Source organism: Nannospalax galili, unplaced genomic scaffold (assembly GCF_000622305.1).
Source record: "Nannospalax galili isolate Female #2095 unplaced genomic scaffold, S.galili_v1.0 scaffold517, whole genome shotgun sequence".
In the NCBI taxonomy this organism is placed as follows: domain Eukaryota; kingdom Metazoa; phylum Chordata; class Mammalia; order Rodentia; family Spalacidae; genus Nannospalax; species Nannospalax galili.
Window position 1 is genome coordinate 1,691,165 of NW_008340098.1, and position 14,239 is coordinate 1,705,403.

The window sequence follows — 14,239 nt, forward strand, 5'->3', positions numbered from 1 at the left end:
GGTGCTGAGACCTCTGAGTTCCTGGATTTGGGTACACAAGGGGAGGAGCGATGAGACCCCCGGGACCTGGCTGAAAGCCTTTCTCTCCGACCCCGCTTAGCATCTATCTGGGTCTCTCCTGCCCCACTCTCCTATACGTCCCCTCCCTACTGTTGTTATCCCCACCACAGAAGATATAAGCTCTTGAGCAGTTTTATTAAAAAAAAATAGCCACGCAGAATGCTCAGGGTGTCTCTGGTAGGTGCTGCACCGCGGGACTGAGCCAGTTCCGGTCACGCACGCTCCAGCCCCAGGGTAGGAGAAAGGGTCAAGTGGTCCCACACGGGGCCGGTCACTTGCCCACAGAGTCGAGTATGATGCGGTTCTGCTCTGCGCGCTCGCGCTGGCTCTGTGTCCGCGCCAACTCCAGCAGAGTTCGCAGCAGGTGGAAGGTGAGGTCAATGGACAGTGGAGGGTCGTCCCGTCGCGGCCGCTCCCCTGCCGTCCCGGATCCCGAGTGGCGCGGGAAGCGCTCCGCTAACAGCAAGAGGAGCGCGCGGGCCCCGTCGCCCTGATTCCGCGTCCTAGGGCTCCAGCGCAGATTCGGATCCTGGACCCCGGACGCCGCCGCCGCCGCCGCTGCCGCCGGGCTCCAGTGGCTGCTCCCCGGGCGCAGCTGTGCCAGGAGCAGCAGCGCCACCAGAAGCGCAGCTCGTCCGCTCTGCCTCATGGTGCCGCCTGCCCTGAACACACAGGGGCAGCGAGGTGCGCTTGGAGCAGCGCAGGTGGTATGAGCCCCTTCCCGCACACGCCCTGCGCTCCTGCCAGGACCCTCTAGCTACTGCCCAGGGCCCACAACCTGCCCACCAGTCCCACCTGCCGTGCCAGTCCAGTTCCTCCCCTCTCCCTCCTTCCCTCCGGGCAGGTCTCAGTGGGTGGGCTGAGAGCGGAGTCTTGGTGCTAAGCGAGTATGGACTGTTACTCCGAGCCACTCACAGGTTGTAGGAGAGTGTCTGCCCTGAGGAAGACGGAGCTCCAGTCTCTGTCCCCCGGGGCCGGCCAAAGACGCCTTGGGGAGCACGGGGTCTGTCCCGGGACCGCCGCCAGCTTTATATAGCACCAGGACAGCTCCGACTGACGTCAGCGAAGAACATGAACCGAGTGTAGAAGCAATGACAGCCACAGCTTCCAGTCCAGCAGTGTCGCGCCCCGGGAGGGACGCGCCTCCTGACACTAGGCTTTGTGTCCCTTTGGGAGCAGCACTGGATGTAAGAGAGAAGCCAGCTGCGCCATAAATATTTCCCTGGGATGCAGAGTCCCTCCCCCTCTCAGAACTAGCAACAGTGACCAGGGAGTGCCCTAGACCAGTCCAGTTTGTCCCTGGTTTCCCTCTAGCCTGGGAGGGAAAGGAGGTGGGACTCTGGAGCTGTCCGTAGTGCTGAATCCCATCCTCGGCTAGAAGCTGTAGGAGACCCTGTGTTTAGATCCAGTCCATTAGGCCCATTACTCGGGTCCCCAAACAGATCAGAAGTGCACCGCTGGCACTCGCCCAACGCAGTCCCACCCCACACCCTCTGCCGAAATTAGTTTCCCAGGATTCTTGATCTTATTACAATCACTGAATCTAAATTCTACAGGTGTCAGACTGTGCTACATAAAAGGATCCCTGGCTTTCAGATCCTAAGAGGCCAGTCTGTTTCTGAGTTTCTGTCTAAGTTTCTGCGTGACACCTTAGCAAAGGTCAAATTTTCTTCTGGGGATCAAAGAAACAATATTACTACATCTTTGACCTTCTAGAAGTTAAGATCATTAGGTAGGAAGTGGGAACACTTGGATTCCAAGTTCCTACTTGGCAACCATTTCAGGGTGTGGACAAAGTACCTCACTCCCACAGATGTCCACCTTTTGTTTTGTTTTTTAAAAGGCCAGGCTTGGGGCTGGAGAGATGGCTCAGCGGTTAAGAACACTGACTGTTCTTGCAGAGGACCCGGCTTCGATTTCCAGCACCCACATGGCAGCTAACAACTGTCTGTAACTACAGTTCCAGGGGATCCACATCCTCTTCCGTCCTCTGCTGGCATTGCACAACATGGGTGCACTTACCTACATGCAGGCACTACACTCATACACATAAAAAAATATTTTTTAAAAAAAGGCCAGGCTTGAAGGGCCTTCACTTCTTTCCTGCTATAGACATTCTGCTGGGTCTTACTCATGACCTCTGCAGGTCCAGATTACATACTCAATAACATACCTATTGCTGTGCCATAAAGACCTTGAGAGAGTCTCAAAGCTCATTAGGACTGGGAAGAGTTAGAACAGCAGATGTTTTAGGCTATGGATGTAGCTCAGTAGTAGAGCACTTCGCTAGCATGCACAAGGCTGAGTTCAATCCCGAACACTGCAAACAAGGAAGATGTGTCTATGGAAAGTGGAGATGAGTGTTAATTTTTCAGATATGAGTGTAGCTGGGCATGGTGGCACACACCATCCCAACACTCAGGAGACAGAGACAGGTGGATCTCTGTGAGACTGAGGCCAGGCTGGTCTACACAGTGAGTTCCAGGCCAGCTGGGGCAACAGGGATGCCCTGTCTCAAAAACAAACAAAACAAAGCAAACAAACAAACAGATATGGATGTAAAGCTGGAAGGTCATATGATTCAACAGATATCTATGGAGTGTGTTCTCTGTGGTAGGAATAAGATCACAGTTATGCTGTATAATAATGACCTTTTAGTCAATGATGGCAACATATACGATGATGGTTCCATATTATAACAGAGCTGAAAAATTCCTATTACCTAGTGATACATTAGCTGACTAATAACATCTTAATTCAATGCATTATTTATGTGTCTGGGGTGATGCTGGTAGAAACAAACCTACTATGCTGACAGTAACACGCCAGTAATGCATGTGCAATTGCATACAGTATATGCAACTTAATAATACATGATAATGCTATGATTTATGAATTTACTACATTATTCTAGAATATTCTACATATGAAAAAAACTTCCTATGAAACAGTATGCCATGTCACACTGGCAGCATCTGACACATCTGAGCTTACTATATCTCACTGCATCAAGACAGCCATATTGAGCAACATGATCTAAAACATCTACGTTTGTCTAACTACACTCTGTGACATGCACACAATGATAAAATTGCCTAAGGACACAAATCTCAGAATATGACCCCACCAAGTGTCAGAGCGACAATACTACAAAGATTTTAGTGATTTCAAAAAGTTACATTTTAGAGTGAAATGTAACAATTCAGAGCACTAATTCCATTAAGCTCTGATCAGCCCTACCCCACAGACACTGATGTACTCTTTTTAAATTTTTTTTTAAAATTTTATTTGAAATGATGTGTATGTTTGTATGAAGGTATGTACATGTGAGTGCAGGTGCCCATGGAAGCCAGAAGGCATTAGAATCCTTAGAGTTGGGAGTTACAGGTGGTTGTGAGCTGCCCCATGTGGGTGCTGTGACCTGAACTCAGATCCTCTGGAAGAGCACTCTTAACAGCTGAACCTCCTCTCCAGCCCCTGAAGTGCTCTCTTTGAAGAGGCTGTCTGTCCATTCCAGAGTCAAGATGCATCACTCCAATGTGTGAACACAGTGGAGCAAGACAGACTTAGAGCTGGTGTGCTTTCCAGGATAGGTACGAGTTCCAGATGACAGCAACACACTGGACAACGGCCAACCTAAAGGAAAGGAACAGTATTGTCAAGAGGAGAAGGGTAGAGACAGGGAATGGAGGGTGCAATGGAGGAGGATTTACTCTGAGAATTTCCAGATTTGGGTCTTTTTCCTTCAAACCCTATGGAGCAGGGACTGTTTGGCTCAGAGCAGAAGACAGCCAGCTTAGTTCTGCTATCTCAGAGCTTGTTCTCTCTCTCTCTCTCTCTCTCTCTCTCTCTCTCTCTCTCTCTCATCATTAATTTATTGTATGTGCACATGCATGAGTGAACACAGAAGTCAGAGGACAACTTTCTAGAGTTGACTTTCTCCTTCCACCATGGCGTAGGTTCCAGGGATCAAACTCAGATCATCAGCTTTGGCAGTCAGGACCCTTTCCCCGAGCTAGTTCCCCAGGAGCTCTCTTCCAACAAATAAGTCTGTCATCCATATCTCTAGGCCTTTCTAAATGTATCTGTCCATCTTCTATCAGCCAAGATTTCATTTTCCAAAAATATACTGTTTATCACATAAAAAGCCTCTTGAAGCTCCTTGCCTTTACCTCCCATGTGCTGGGATTCCAAGCATGCCCTTCCATTGCAGGCCTATCTTACTTATTTTATTTATTTATTTGTCTTTTTCAGACAGGGTCTCCCTGTAGTCCCAGCTGACCTGAACTCACTATGTAGACCAGGCTGGCCTTGAACTCACAAAGATCTACCTGCCTCTGCCTCCCAAGTGCCGGGACTAAAGGCATGTACCACCATGCCCAGCCTCTTATTTATTTTAAATTAACCTTGCTTTAGTTTGAAAGAGTGCTTCAAAGAAGCCTGATGTTTAAGATTGGGTTCGTAACTCAGCATTCTTTTCAGGTGTGCTATTTGTATAAACTTCAACCATGTCATCTCTCAAAAGTCTCATCATTTTCCCCTGATCTCAAGATCCCTTATCTGTGAGCATTTTTCCAGTCCTCTTGAATCCCCCCCCTCCTTGGTCTCTTTGAGACATGGTCTCCCTGTAGGTCCAGCTGTCATGGAACTCACTATGTAGACCAGGCTGGCCTTGAACTCACGTAGCTCGACCTGCCTCTGCCTCCTGAGTGCTGGGATTAAAGTAGTGCACCCTACTTTTTTTTTTTTTTTTTTTTACAAGGACTCAATACATAAATAGCCCTGGCTAGCCTGGAACTCATTATGTAAACCAGGAGGGCCTCAAACTCAGAGATCTGCCTGTCTCTGCCTCCCAGATATTAGGATTAAAGGACAATAGCACCACATCCAACTCTATTTTTTTAAAAATTGCAGTCAAGCAACCACCTTTCTTTTTTTAATTTTTAAAAAATATTTTATTATTTTTTAAAATTTTATGTGTATGAGTGTATTGCCTGCATGTATGTGAGTGCACCCATGTCATGCAATGCCACAGAGGTCAGAAGAGGGCTTCAGATTCCCCTGGAACTGGAGTTAAGGACAGTTTGTAGCTGCCAGGTGGGTGTTGGGAGTCAAACACGGGTCCTCTGCAAGCGCAGTCAGTGCTCTTAACCACTGAGCCATCTTTCCAGCCCCAACAACAACCTTTCTTACCAGGACATAATAATGAGCCTGATAACTAACCTGATAAGGCTCCTACTTGGCCTCCAAGTCTACCTTTCTGGCTAACCTAGGCTGTGAGTGCAGCCCAGCCCAGCCCTGTCTCTGCAGATAAACTCCCAAATGTGTAGAGCCCAGGTGGGAAGGAGACAAGGGTTGTCGAAGGATCCTTCCAAGGGAGATAGCAGTCAGTCAGGGACACTTTAGGATGGTCTCTATAAAAGTCCAAAGGTTCTGAATGAAATGCCTGAATCTGAGGAGCTTTCATCAGGGCAGAGTGTGCTGGCTGAGGGTCTAAAGCAGGTGAAGATGAAATGAGGATCATTTTATCTCTATGGGAAATGTGGATCTTCTTGTAAGGGTGGAGTATGAATGAGTCATACCTGTAATGAAGGGGGACCAGGTAGAAGTTGGCTAACTGCACAGCAGGCCAGAGCTACAAAAAGAGAAGGTGAAAGTCAATGGCTGCCTCCCTCACCCAATCCCTAGACTCTCTGCTTTGCCTGGCCCCACCTCAACTTCTACACACAAGAAAAGGCTGAAGTGAGCGCTTCCCTGAGCACAATGCCCACGTGTGGAATGAAAGAGTGATCCTAACAGAGGGAGTCCTATGCCAGGAGGGCCTCAATTCAGGGCATTTCTGGACTGAAGGAGACAGGCAGTTGAGGGGTTAACTCTTACATAATAGTTGGTGATGAGAGCATCAGGATAGTCCTGCAGAGACAGAGAAGGAACAATTAATACTCATATATCCTAGCAATTGCCACATCCCTGCATGAGTATCACATGTGGACTTTAGCTCTAAGAGGACACTCCTGCCCTACACTCCCCTTGGCACCTTCCCTCCCCATCCTGGGGCTCTCCTTGCATGTCACTTGTGCTTGCCTTCTTCTCTTAAACCTTCCAGCCTGCCAGTTAAGACACATACCCGCTTCAGTTTGGCCCAGTTGTCCTGGGCTGACAGTCCATTGAGTATTCCTACCAGTGGGAGGAAGCAGCCTAGAAAACATGGCGCAAAGGCCCCCTAGAGAAGAGAAATTAATGAAAGCTCTTGAGTACCCTACTCTGTCTCCAACCAGGCTCGCCCTTCCCAACTCCCTTGTCCTTAGCTCACCTGATCCAACAACATCTTCTTTAGTGCATCCACCTTGGTGGTACCAGGGATGAACCGGTCTAAAACCTTGTACCAGCCTCCTACTACAGGGCCCTGAAAGTAAAAGATAGGGCAGCAGGGTGTAGTGACAGGGACTTGGATTTTATAACACAAGGCTTCTCCCCTAGGTGTCAGAAGCCAAATCCTGAGGAAAACAGAGCCTAAAAAAGCCGGCTCAGGCTGGCCTCAGTGGGAGAGGCCAATGGCAACTACAGCAGAAAATGACCTCCACTGCCCAAAGCACTGCACTCCACTCAAGCAGAACTTACCACAAAGCCACATCCCAGAGATACCATTGTCAGGGTCCGGCCTGCCTGGTGTTCCTGAAGACCCCGCCTCTCCACCAGTTGCTGTGAGATAATGTCACCTAGGCCCATCAGGGAGCCTGCGCAGGGTACACAAGTGTTGTAAGGACATCTCCCAAAAGGTAAGTCTGCTGACCAAATGAGGCTCTGGCACTCTGAGCCCCAGGGCTTCTTTCTGGAAATAAGCAGCCCCTTCCTGCTACCTTGAAGCCCTCTGCCCCTCAAGGATGGTCAACATCTCACATGTATCCTATCAGAAACCAGGATGAGGGGTTATATGGTAGTGCATGCTTGGAATCACAGAACTTGGGAGGAAGAGGCAGGAAGATTACTGTGAGTCTGAGGCCAGCCTGGGCTATACAGGGAATCCCAGGCCAGCAAGGGCTACATAGTGAGACCATGCCTCAAAAATTAAAACAAAAAACAAAAACAAGGGCTGGAGAGATGGCTAAGTGGTTAAGAGCACTTGCTGCTCTTGTAAAGAACCTGGGTTTGGTTCCCAGGCCCCTACATGGTGGCTCACACAACTGCCTGTGATCCAGTTTCAAGGAATCTGACTGACACCCTCTTCTGGCCTCTGTAACTACCAGGCATGCACATGGTACACATAAATGCATGTAGGCAAGCATTCAAACATAAAAAGTATAAATAAACTTTTTAAAACTCAAAAAGGGCTGGGCATGGTGGCACAGGCCTTTAATCCCAGCACTTGGGAGGCAGAGGCAGGTGGATCTTTTTGAGTTTGAGGCCAGCCTGGTCTACATAGTGAGTTCCAGGACAGCTGGGGCTACAGAGAAAACCTGTCTCAAAAAAAAAAAAAAAAAAAAAAATCAAAAAGGGCCTGGAGAGATGGCTCAGCAGTTAAGAGTACTTGCTGCTCTGCCAGAGGATCTGGTTCCCAACATTCATATGGTGGTCTGTAACTCCAGTTCCAGGGGAACCTATGCCCTCTTCTGGCCTCTGTGGGCACTGCAAGCATGGGGCACAAAACTAGGCAGGTGCACACACATAAAAATAAATTTAAAAGGATGTGCTTTTTTAATAAAATAAAATTGGGACTAGAGAGATGGCTCAGTGGTTAAGAGAGCTTGCTGCTCTTCCAGAGGCCCCAAGTTCAGTTCTCAGCACCCATGTCAGACTGCTCATAACAGCCTGTAACTTCAGCTTCAGGGGATCTGATGCTCTCTTCTGGCTTCTGTGGGCACCTGCACACACATGGCAGATACACATACACATAAATAAAAATAATAAACCTTTAAAAAATAAAATAAGCCAAGCACGGTGGCACACCTCTTTAATCCCAGGACACAGGAGGCAAAGGCATGTGGATCTCTGTGAGTTCAAGGTCATCCTGGTCTACAGAGTGAGTTCCAGGCCAGCTGGGGCTACAGAGAGACCCTGTCTCAAAAAGAGAAACAAACAAACAAATAAATAAATAAATAATAAGGGCTGGAGAGATGGCTCAGCAGTTGAGAGCACTGACTGCTCTTACAGAGGACCCAGGTTCAATTCTAAGCACCCACATGACAGCTACAAAGCGTCCTTAACTCCAGTTCCAGGGGAATCCGAAGTCCTCTTCTGACCTCCACGGCACTGCACAACATGGGTGCACTCACATACATGCAGGCAATACACTCATACACATAAAATAATAAAAGTAATAAATATTTTTTAATAAATAAAATAATAAAAATAAAAGAGAAACCAACCATGAAGAAAGGAGGGAGGAGGGTGAAGAAGACCCCTAAATAAATCAAATTTTTTATTTCTGATTGCTAGGTCATATTTTGGATAGTAAAGAAGAAAGTCTTTGGTCAATGTTGTAAGCTCCATATTGAAATTTTAAGGTTCCTATACAGTAAATAGATGATTTTGAGGAAAAAAAAAAAAAAGATCATGTGAAAAACAGTAAAGGATGTTGTTTCTTTTCCTCCAGCCCAATTCAAGACTCTGGTCAATGTCCTTCTCTTTGGTCTTGGGGTTTTTATTTTAGAAAACAGCATGGATGGCCAGGCATGGTGGCTCACATTTTCAATCCCAGCACTTGGGAGGCAGAGGCAGGCGGATCTCTGTGAGTTCAAGGCTAGCTTGGTCTACATAGTGAGTTCCAGGAAAAAAAGAAAAAGAAAAGAAAACAGCATGGATAACTCTTTTTCGAAATAATGAGTGTTCAAATAGTCCCAGACAGGAAGATGGCTTGTTGAGATAGTAAGAGTCCCCACAACGAAGAGTCCTTGTCAACTACTATCTGGAGAAGACAAACCTAGACTCTTTCTCACACCCTTGAGTTAGCAATCAGATTAGAGCCATTTGCCCTCAGGCCTCTGCATCCGCTTCCCCTCCCTAACTTTGTAGTCAACACCAAGCAGCCCCATTCAGAAACCCACCTAGAAGCCCAGACAAAACTGAAAACTATTTACATAGCCCTCAATCTATCAATGTGACATGATGGTTTCTAGCAAATGCTCATAGGGCCGCTTAGGAATGACATGATCTCCAGCTCATCTATCTATCTCACTGAGTAATGAGAGTCCCCACTAGCCTTGAAGCCACTGCTGTCCCTATGCCCTCAATTAGAACTGGGCAAACACATCCTTCAACCTCGTTCCTTAGCCTGGAGCTCGCTCTGACGTCCATGCTAGCTGCACACACAGCGCTGCTCTTCCCCCATACCCTCTGGACAGAGCTTCCCCAGAGCAGCCTAGTCAGAGGCAGCTGGGGAAAGCTAGGAGCTAAAGCTGGTGCCGGGCATCCCTAGGTGACCTGGGCAGCTGGCCATTGAGTAGCTCTTCCCTTCCCCCAGCATCCCATCAAGTCAGTACTACTTCATTTCTCCTCAAACTCCCAAAGTAGGTCTCCCCAAAACAGACATGGTCTCCTCAAGGGCAAGGTTTGAACTTCTGGAGAGCAAGAGATGAAACCTAGATACTTTTGTTCTGTTATTCCCCACAACATCTAACCAAGTCCCTGGCAGATGCCCAGAAAATAATCAAAAGAAAATTATCAAATGGACAGCCTCAAACAGGACTTCTTGGAGGAAGGGCATGAAGAAGCCTGGTTTTAATATGAAGAACCACATGCCAAGTTCAAAGTGTTAAGATCACAGGGAACCCAAGAAATTAGCACTTATTTCCTCTGGCCTCACACATCAGTTATGTACTCAGGGAGGAAAGGGGCCATTGTAGCCATGCATAAAAGGGAGGGTCACCCTGAGAAGGATGAAGGCACTTGGCAAACAAAGGAATGGACAGTATCACTGTCCACTTTGATCAGATGCTGATAGTTTTCAATGGACTCTAATATTTAATAGCCATATACCAATCTAACAAGAAGAAAAGTCTTTAAAGTAACCTAGTAGAGAGGAGAGTTTGGATCAACTCAAGGCCAGGGAGCAAGGTCAGAGCATTCTCAGCATAAGCAGGGGCAAGCTCAGAGGCCATGGGCTACCACCAGAGGCTCCTATCCAAGTAACATCTCAAAGGGCCTACATATCAAAGATGCTTCCTAGGCAGGCATGGTGGCACATGCCCGTAACCTCAATCCTTAGGAGGCAGAGGCAAGATTGCTATAAATTCAAGGCAAATATGGTCTATGTTGTTGAGTATAGGCCAACTAGAGCTTCGTAGTGAGATCCTACCTCAAAAACAAACAAACAAACAAACAAACAAACACTCCAAAACAGCTGGGCAATGATGTCAGCTTTAATCCTGGTACTTGGGAGGTAGAGACAGACAGATCTCAGTGAGTTCCAGGCTAGCCAGGTATACACAGTGAGACCCTGTCTCATAAAAACAAAGCAAAACAAAACAAAACAAAACAAAAACTTATTAATAGTCACAAAAGATGAAGGCAGAGCTAGAATGAAAACCAAGTTCCTGATACCACAGCTCTGGACGCCTTCAGTCACTGGAAAAGATGGACTGTGCATCTATGAGACTAAGGGGGTTCCCTTTTCTAGGTTTTTGGGTGGGGGAGAAGTCCCATGCCATGAGTAGCCCATAATATGTGTTTGCAGTCAGACTGTCTGATTCTTGGGCAGCAGAGAATGGGAAAAGATTTGCCCTTTTGGTTAATGTATGTCCATTATATGGGATGTGCCACTTGTCCATTATATGGGATGTGCCTCAGCTTGCTTAGGGTACTTGGAAAACTTCCACTGGGGAAGTGAGAATCACAGACTCTCAAGACAGCCACAGTATGGTGTCTGTTATTTCCTTTACAGCACCTGTGATGTTAAGAGAAAGAGGCTGCTGCAGGTGAGTGTGGCCTAAGTAGCCTCTAGCCCAAACCTAACAGATTCTAGGCCTCATACTATACCCATCAAGCCTGAGGTAGTACCAGGTGACACAGTATCAACAGGATTGAGGAGATGGGGTAGAGCTCTGTAGCTCCACCCAGGTCTGTTCATTTCAGATGAACAGTATCCAGAAGTTTGTCTTCTGCTCACAGAGGATCAGAGTTACTGATTGCCTTTGATTTAATTCGAGTAAAGGTTGCATTTCTGGTCCAAGTAAGTCTTCAATGGGACAGACTCAAACATTCAAATTTCTCATCCAACCCAGAACCCAAGCTCTCAAATTGACTGCAGCCTCTAGGAGACTTCCTGGATATATCTTGTTGACCTGAATGGTATAGCACTCTGGTTCCCCTCTCCTTGGACTTGGGAGCTGAAGGTCTGTAAACACATAATGCTCAGAGCCCTGATGGGACTGGGTAAGAGGCTGCTGGACAGTGGTGCCCCAAAGCCAGGCTGGGCACAGAGCCCAGCAAGTAGACACTGGTTGTGAGTGTGACATCATGCTCCTGGGTAGGTGCCAGTTCTCATTCCATCACTCTCCACTGGATCCAGGAGGCAAGGGAAAGGGATCATTGCCTCTGGGCCTAGATCTATTTGAGACCATCACCTGCCTACCAAGGGAAAAGCCCCAATTTTCCTACCCTCTTCCAAGGTGTGAGTAGGGGTAAATTCCTTGTTTCTCCTATTTTGTTCCTTCACTGGTTTTTGGAAAGAGTTTTATGTACAAGAAAAATAAAGTGTTAATAGAAGATGAGGGGCAGGAAGTGGCTTCCTAGATGAGAGGAAATATGCCCTTGAGCACAGGAGGCTGGCTCTGTAGGTAGGATATTACTGGCATGGGGCCAGCAGTGCTGCCAACTGCTGCCCTGGCTGGGGTAGGAGCTAGACCTGGCTCTGGGAGCTGAAGCTCTGCAGAGAAGGGAAGCACATCCTCTAGGAAGGGTCTGAATGCTTACCTCCCTCTTGTCAATAACCATCCTACTGAGAAGAAAATGATACAGTCTGGACAGTTCTGTGGCTTGTCAGGCTTAAACCTAGACCAGCTGGGCTGACACCCAGCATCCTGAAGCCCCAATAGTTTTCAAGTATAGGGTTCAAGTACAGTAAGCAATGGCCTAGGTTCTAACGTCAGCTCTATCACTGACCACATGAGGCCTAAGTGCATGTCACACCTAGCCTGTGCCTCAGTTTCCCTTTCTTTAGTATAAAGGCCTGCTAGATTCAGATAGTACAGCTGCTCTGCTCTAATAGCCTACAATGGATGGAGCTGGGCCCTGGGCTCTGGGCCCACTGGAGAGTAGAAGAGACCTCCAGAAAGGAAGGAATAAGGCTGACTCAGACTTTGCAGAACACACAGTCAACCTTTCCCTAGGCTGCCCTGGTTGTGACTCTGGCTTGGCCCAAAACTGGTGTATTAGACACTTCCGTTGAACCATTTCAGATCTTGATTCACCTGTCTCTTTGTTCCAGTCATTAATTCAGCTCAAACTGATAGATCCTTGCTTTAGGCCCATTATAGCTGGGGTCTCACTGTTGATGCCTTTGGTGACTACACACGTGCAACACGATAGCAGAGGGGAGTTAGTGTCGAGATCAGTATGGGATGGAAGCTTGTGGATAAAGGTCTCTCCTCCAGAAATGACTATTCATCTTATAAGGCATTTCAAGGAGCTTCTTGGTCACTTCCAAGATATGGGGTTACCAGCAGCCCATAAGAGGGGCCAATTTAATAATGCACCCTTAATACTGGTTCTCTCTTACCCCAAGAGGAATTACTTCCTAACCTACACATAAGCTTGGGCTTTGCCTTCTGGAAAACCAAGGCTAAGGTACTTATCCATGAACTAGGTATGGTTTATGCCTGTGATAGACACTTGAGAGGCCCAGGCAGGGTTGAAGGCCTGCCTGGGATATATAGTAAATTTAACCAAAAGATACTTATTGATGTTTAGATTTATGGACAGCGGACCAAACCCAGCCCGCCACTATAAAAAGAAGAGCTTGGGTCTGGAGAGATGGTCAGTGGTTAAGAGCACTGACTGCTCTTGCAGAGGACCTGGAGTCAATTCCCAACACCTACATGGCAGCTAACACACATCCTTAACTCGAATTCCAGAGAATCTAGGTCCTCTTCTGGCCTCCCTGGGCACTGCAGTCACATGGTGCACTTACATACATTCAGGAACATTCATATACATAAAATAAAAATCTGGGTTATTTTTGTTTTTGTTTTTTGTTTGTGTTTTTGTTTTTTGGTTTTTTTTTGGTCTTTTTGAGACAGGGTTTCCCTGTAGCCCCAGCTGTCCTGGAACTCACTATGTAGACCAGGCTGGCCTTGAATTCGCAGAGACCCTCCTGCCTCTGCCTCCCGAGTGCTGGGATTAAAGGCGTACACCACTGTTTTTAAAAAAGAAAAGGCTGGCTGAGACTACAAGGAGACTCTCTTTCAAACAAACAAACAAAAAATTTCCAGGCCCAGGGATATAGCTCAGTTGGTTAGAGTGCTTGCCTAGTACACAGAAGACCTGAGTTCAACCCCTAACACTGCATAAATTGTGTGGTGGTGAACACCTGTGATCCCAGAACTTGAGTGGGAGAGGCAGGAGGATCAAAAATTCAAGGTTGTGGGCTGGAGAGATGGCTCAACAATTAAGAGCACTGGCTGTTCCTGCAGAAGGCCCCAGGTTCAAATCCCAGCACCCACAAGGCCACTAACCATCTGTAACTCGGTCCAAGGGATCTGATGCCCTCTTCTGGCGTCCACAGGCACTGCACAACATGCGTGCACTAACATACAGGCAGGCATAATACTCATACACATAAAATAAAAATTAAGTCTCTGATCTCAGCAGACCACCAGAGAGTGCCAAGTTCTGGCCTCCCTCTGGCCTCTCTCTGACAGAGGGGCTGAGAATGCAGGGGACTGCCTGAGAGCCCCCAGATCCTGCCTCCATGTGGTGCTATCAAAATACGTGAAAGTGAATCCTGAAACCATCACTCTACAGTCCAGCCTTGAAAGACAAAAGAAAAATGAGGAGGAACCCAATAGAGGGATGCTTTTGGAAGCCCTTGTCAAGAAATTCCAATGGACTCTCATATTAACATTTGAAAATTGCCCTGTTCTGACTTTTTTCTAGTTTCCCTGTCTAGAACTTGGAATGCTAATTACTCTTGCCTTTACTGCTCCTTCACATCTCCTATTCACCAGTCAAGGACTTTCTTTTC

The 14,239-nt window shown here is 47.3% G+C and overlaps 2 protein-coding genes across 3 annotated transcripts in view; both read right to left on the reverse strand.

Moving 5' to 3' along the window:
• Window positions 1-186: 186 nt before the first annotated feature.
• Ucn (urocortin) lies at window positions 187-1,061 on the reverse strand. Its single transcript, XM_008835052.3, has 2 exons — window positions 976-1,061; window positions 187-722 (listed from the first exon to the last, which is right to left on the reverse strand). Exon 2 carries the CDS (start codon window positions 707-709, stop codon window positions 332-334), a length of 378 nt encoding a protein of 125 aa, XP_008833274.1. The 5' UTR covers window positions 710-722; window positions 976-1,061; the 3' UTR covers window positions 187-331.
• Window positions 1,062-3,448: 2,387 nt separating this feature from the next.
• The window catches only part of Mpv17 (mitochondrial inner membrane protein MPV17), a 15,609-nt gene continuing 4,818 nt past the window's right edge, over window positions 3,449-14,239 (reverse strand). Inside the window, exons 3-8 of one of the 2 annotated variants that reach the window (XM_008835050.3) lie at window positions 6,682-6,797; window positions 6,374-6,466; window positions 6,188-6,283; window positions 5,941-5,973; window positions 5,643-5,695; window positions 3,449-3,696 (exon numbers count right to left, since the gene is read on the reverse strand). In XM_008835050.3, the coding sequence (XP_008833272.1) occupies window positions 3,627-3,696; window positions 5,643-5,695; window positions 5,941-5,973; window positions 6,188-6,283; window positions 6,374-6,466; window positions 6,682-6,797 (461 nt within the window). In that variant the 3' untranslated portion in view covers window positions 3,449-3,626. Of the gene's footprint in view, window positions 3,697-5,164; window positions 5,554-5,642; window positions 5,696-5,940; window positions 5,974-6,187; window positions 6,284-6,373; window positions 6,467-6,681; window positions 6,798-14,239 lie in introns of those variants that run through there. The other variant, XM_029564481.1, reaches the window with a different exon arrangement.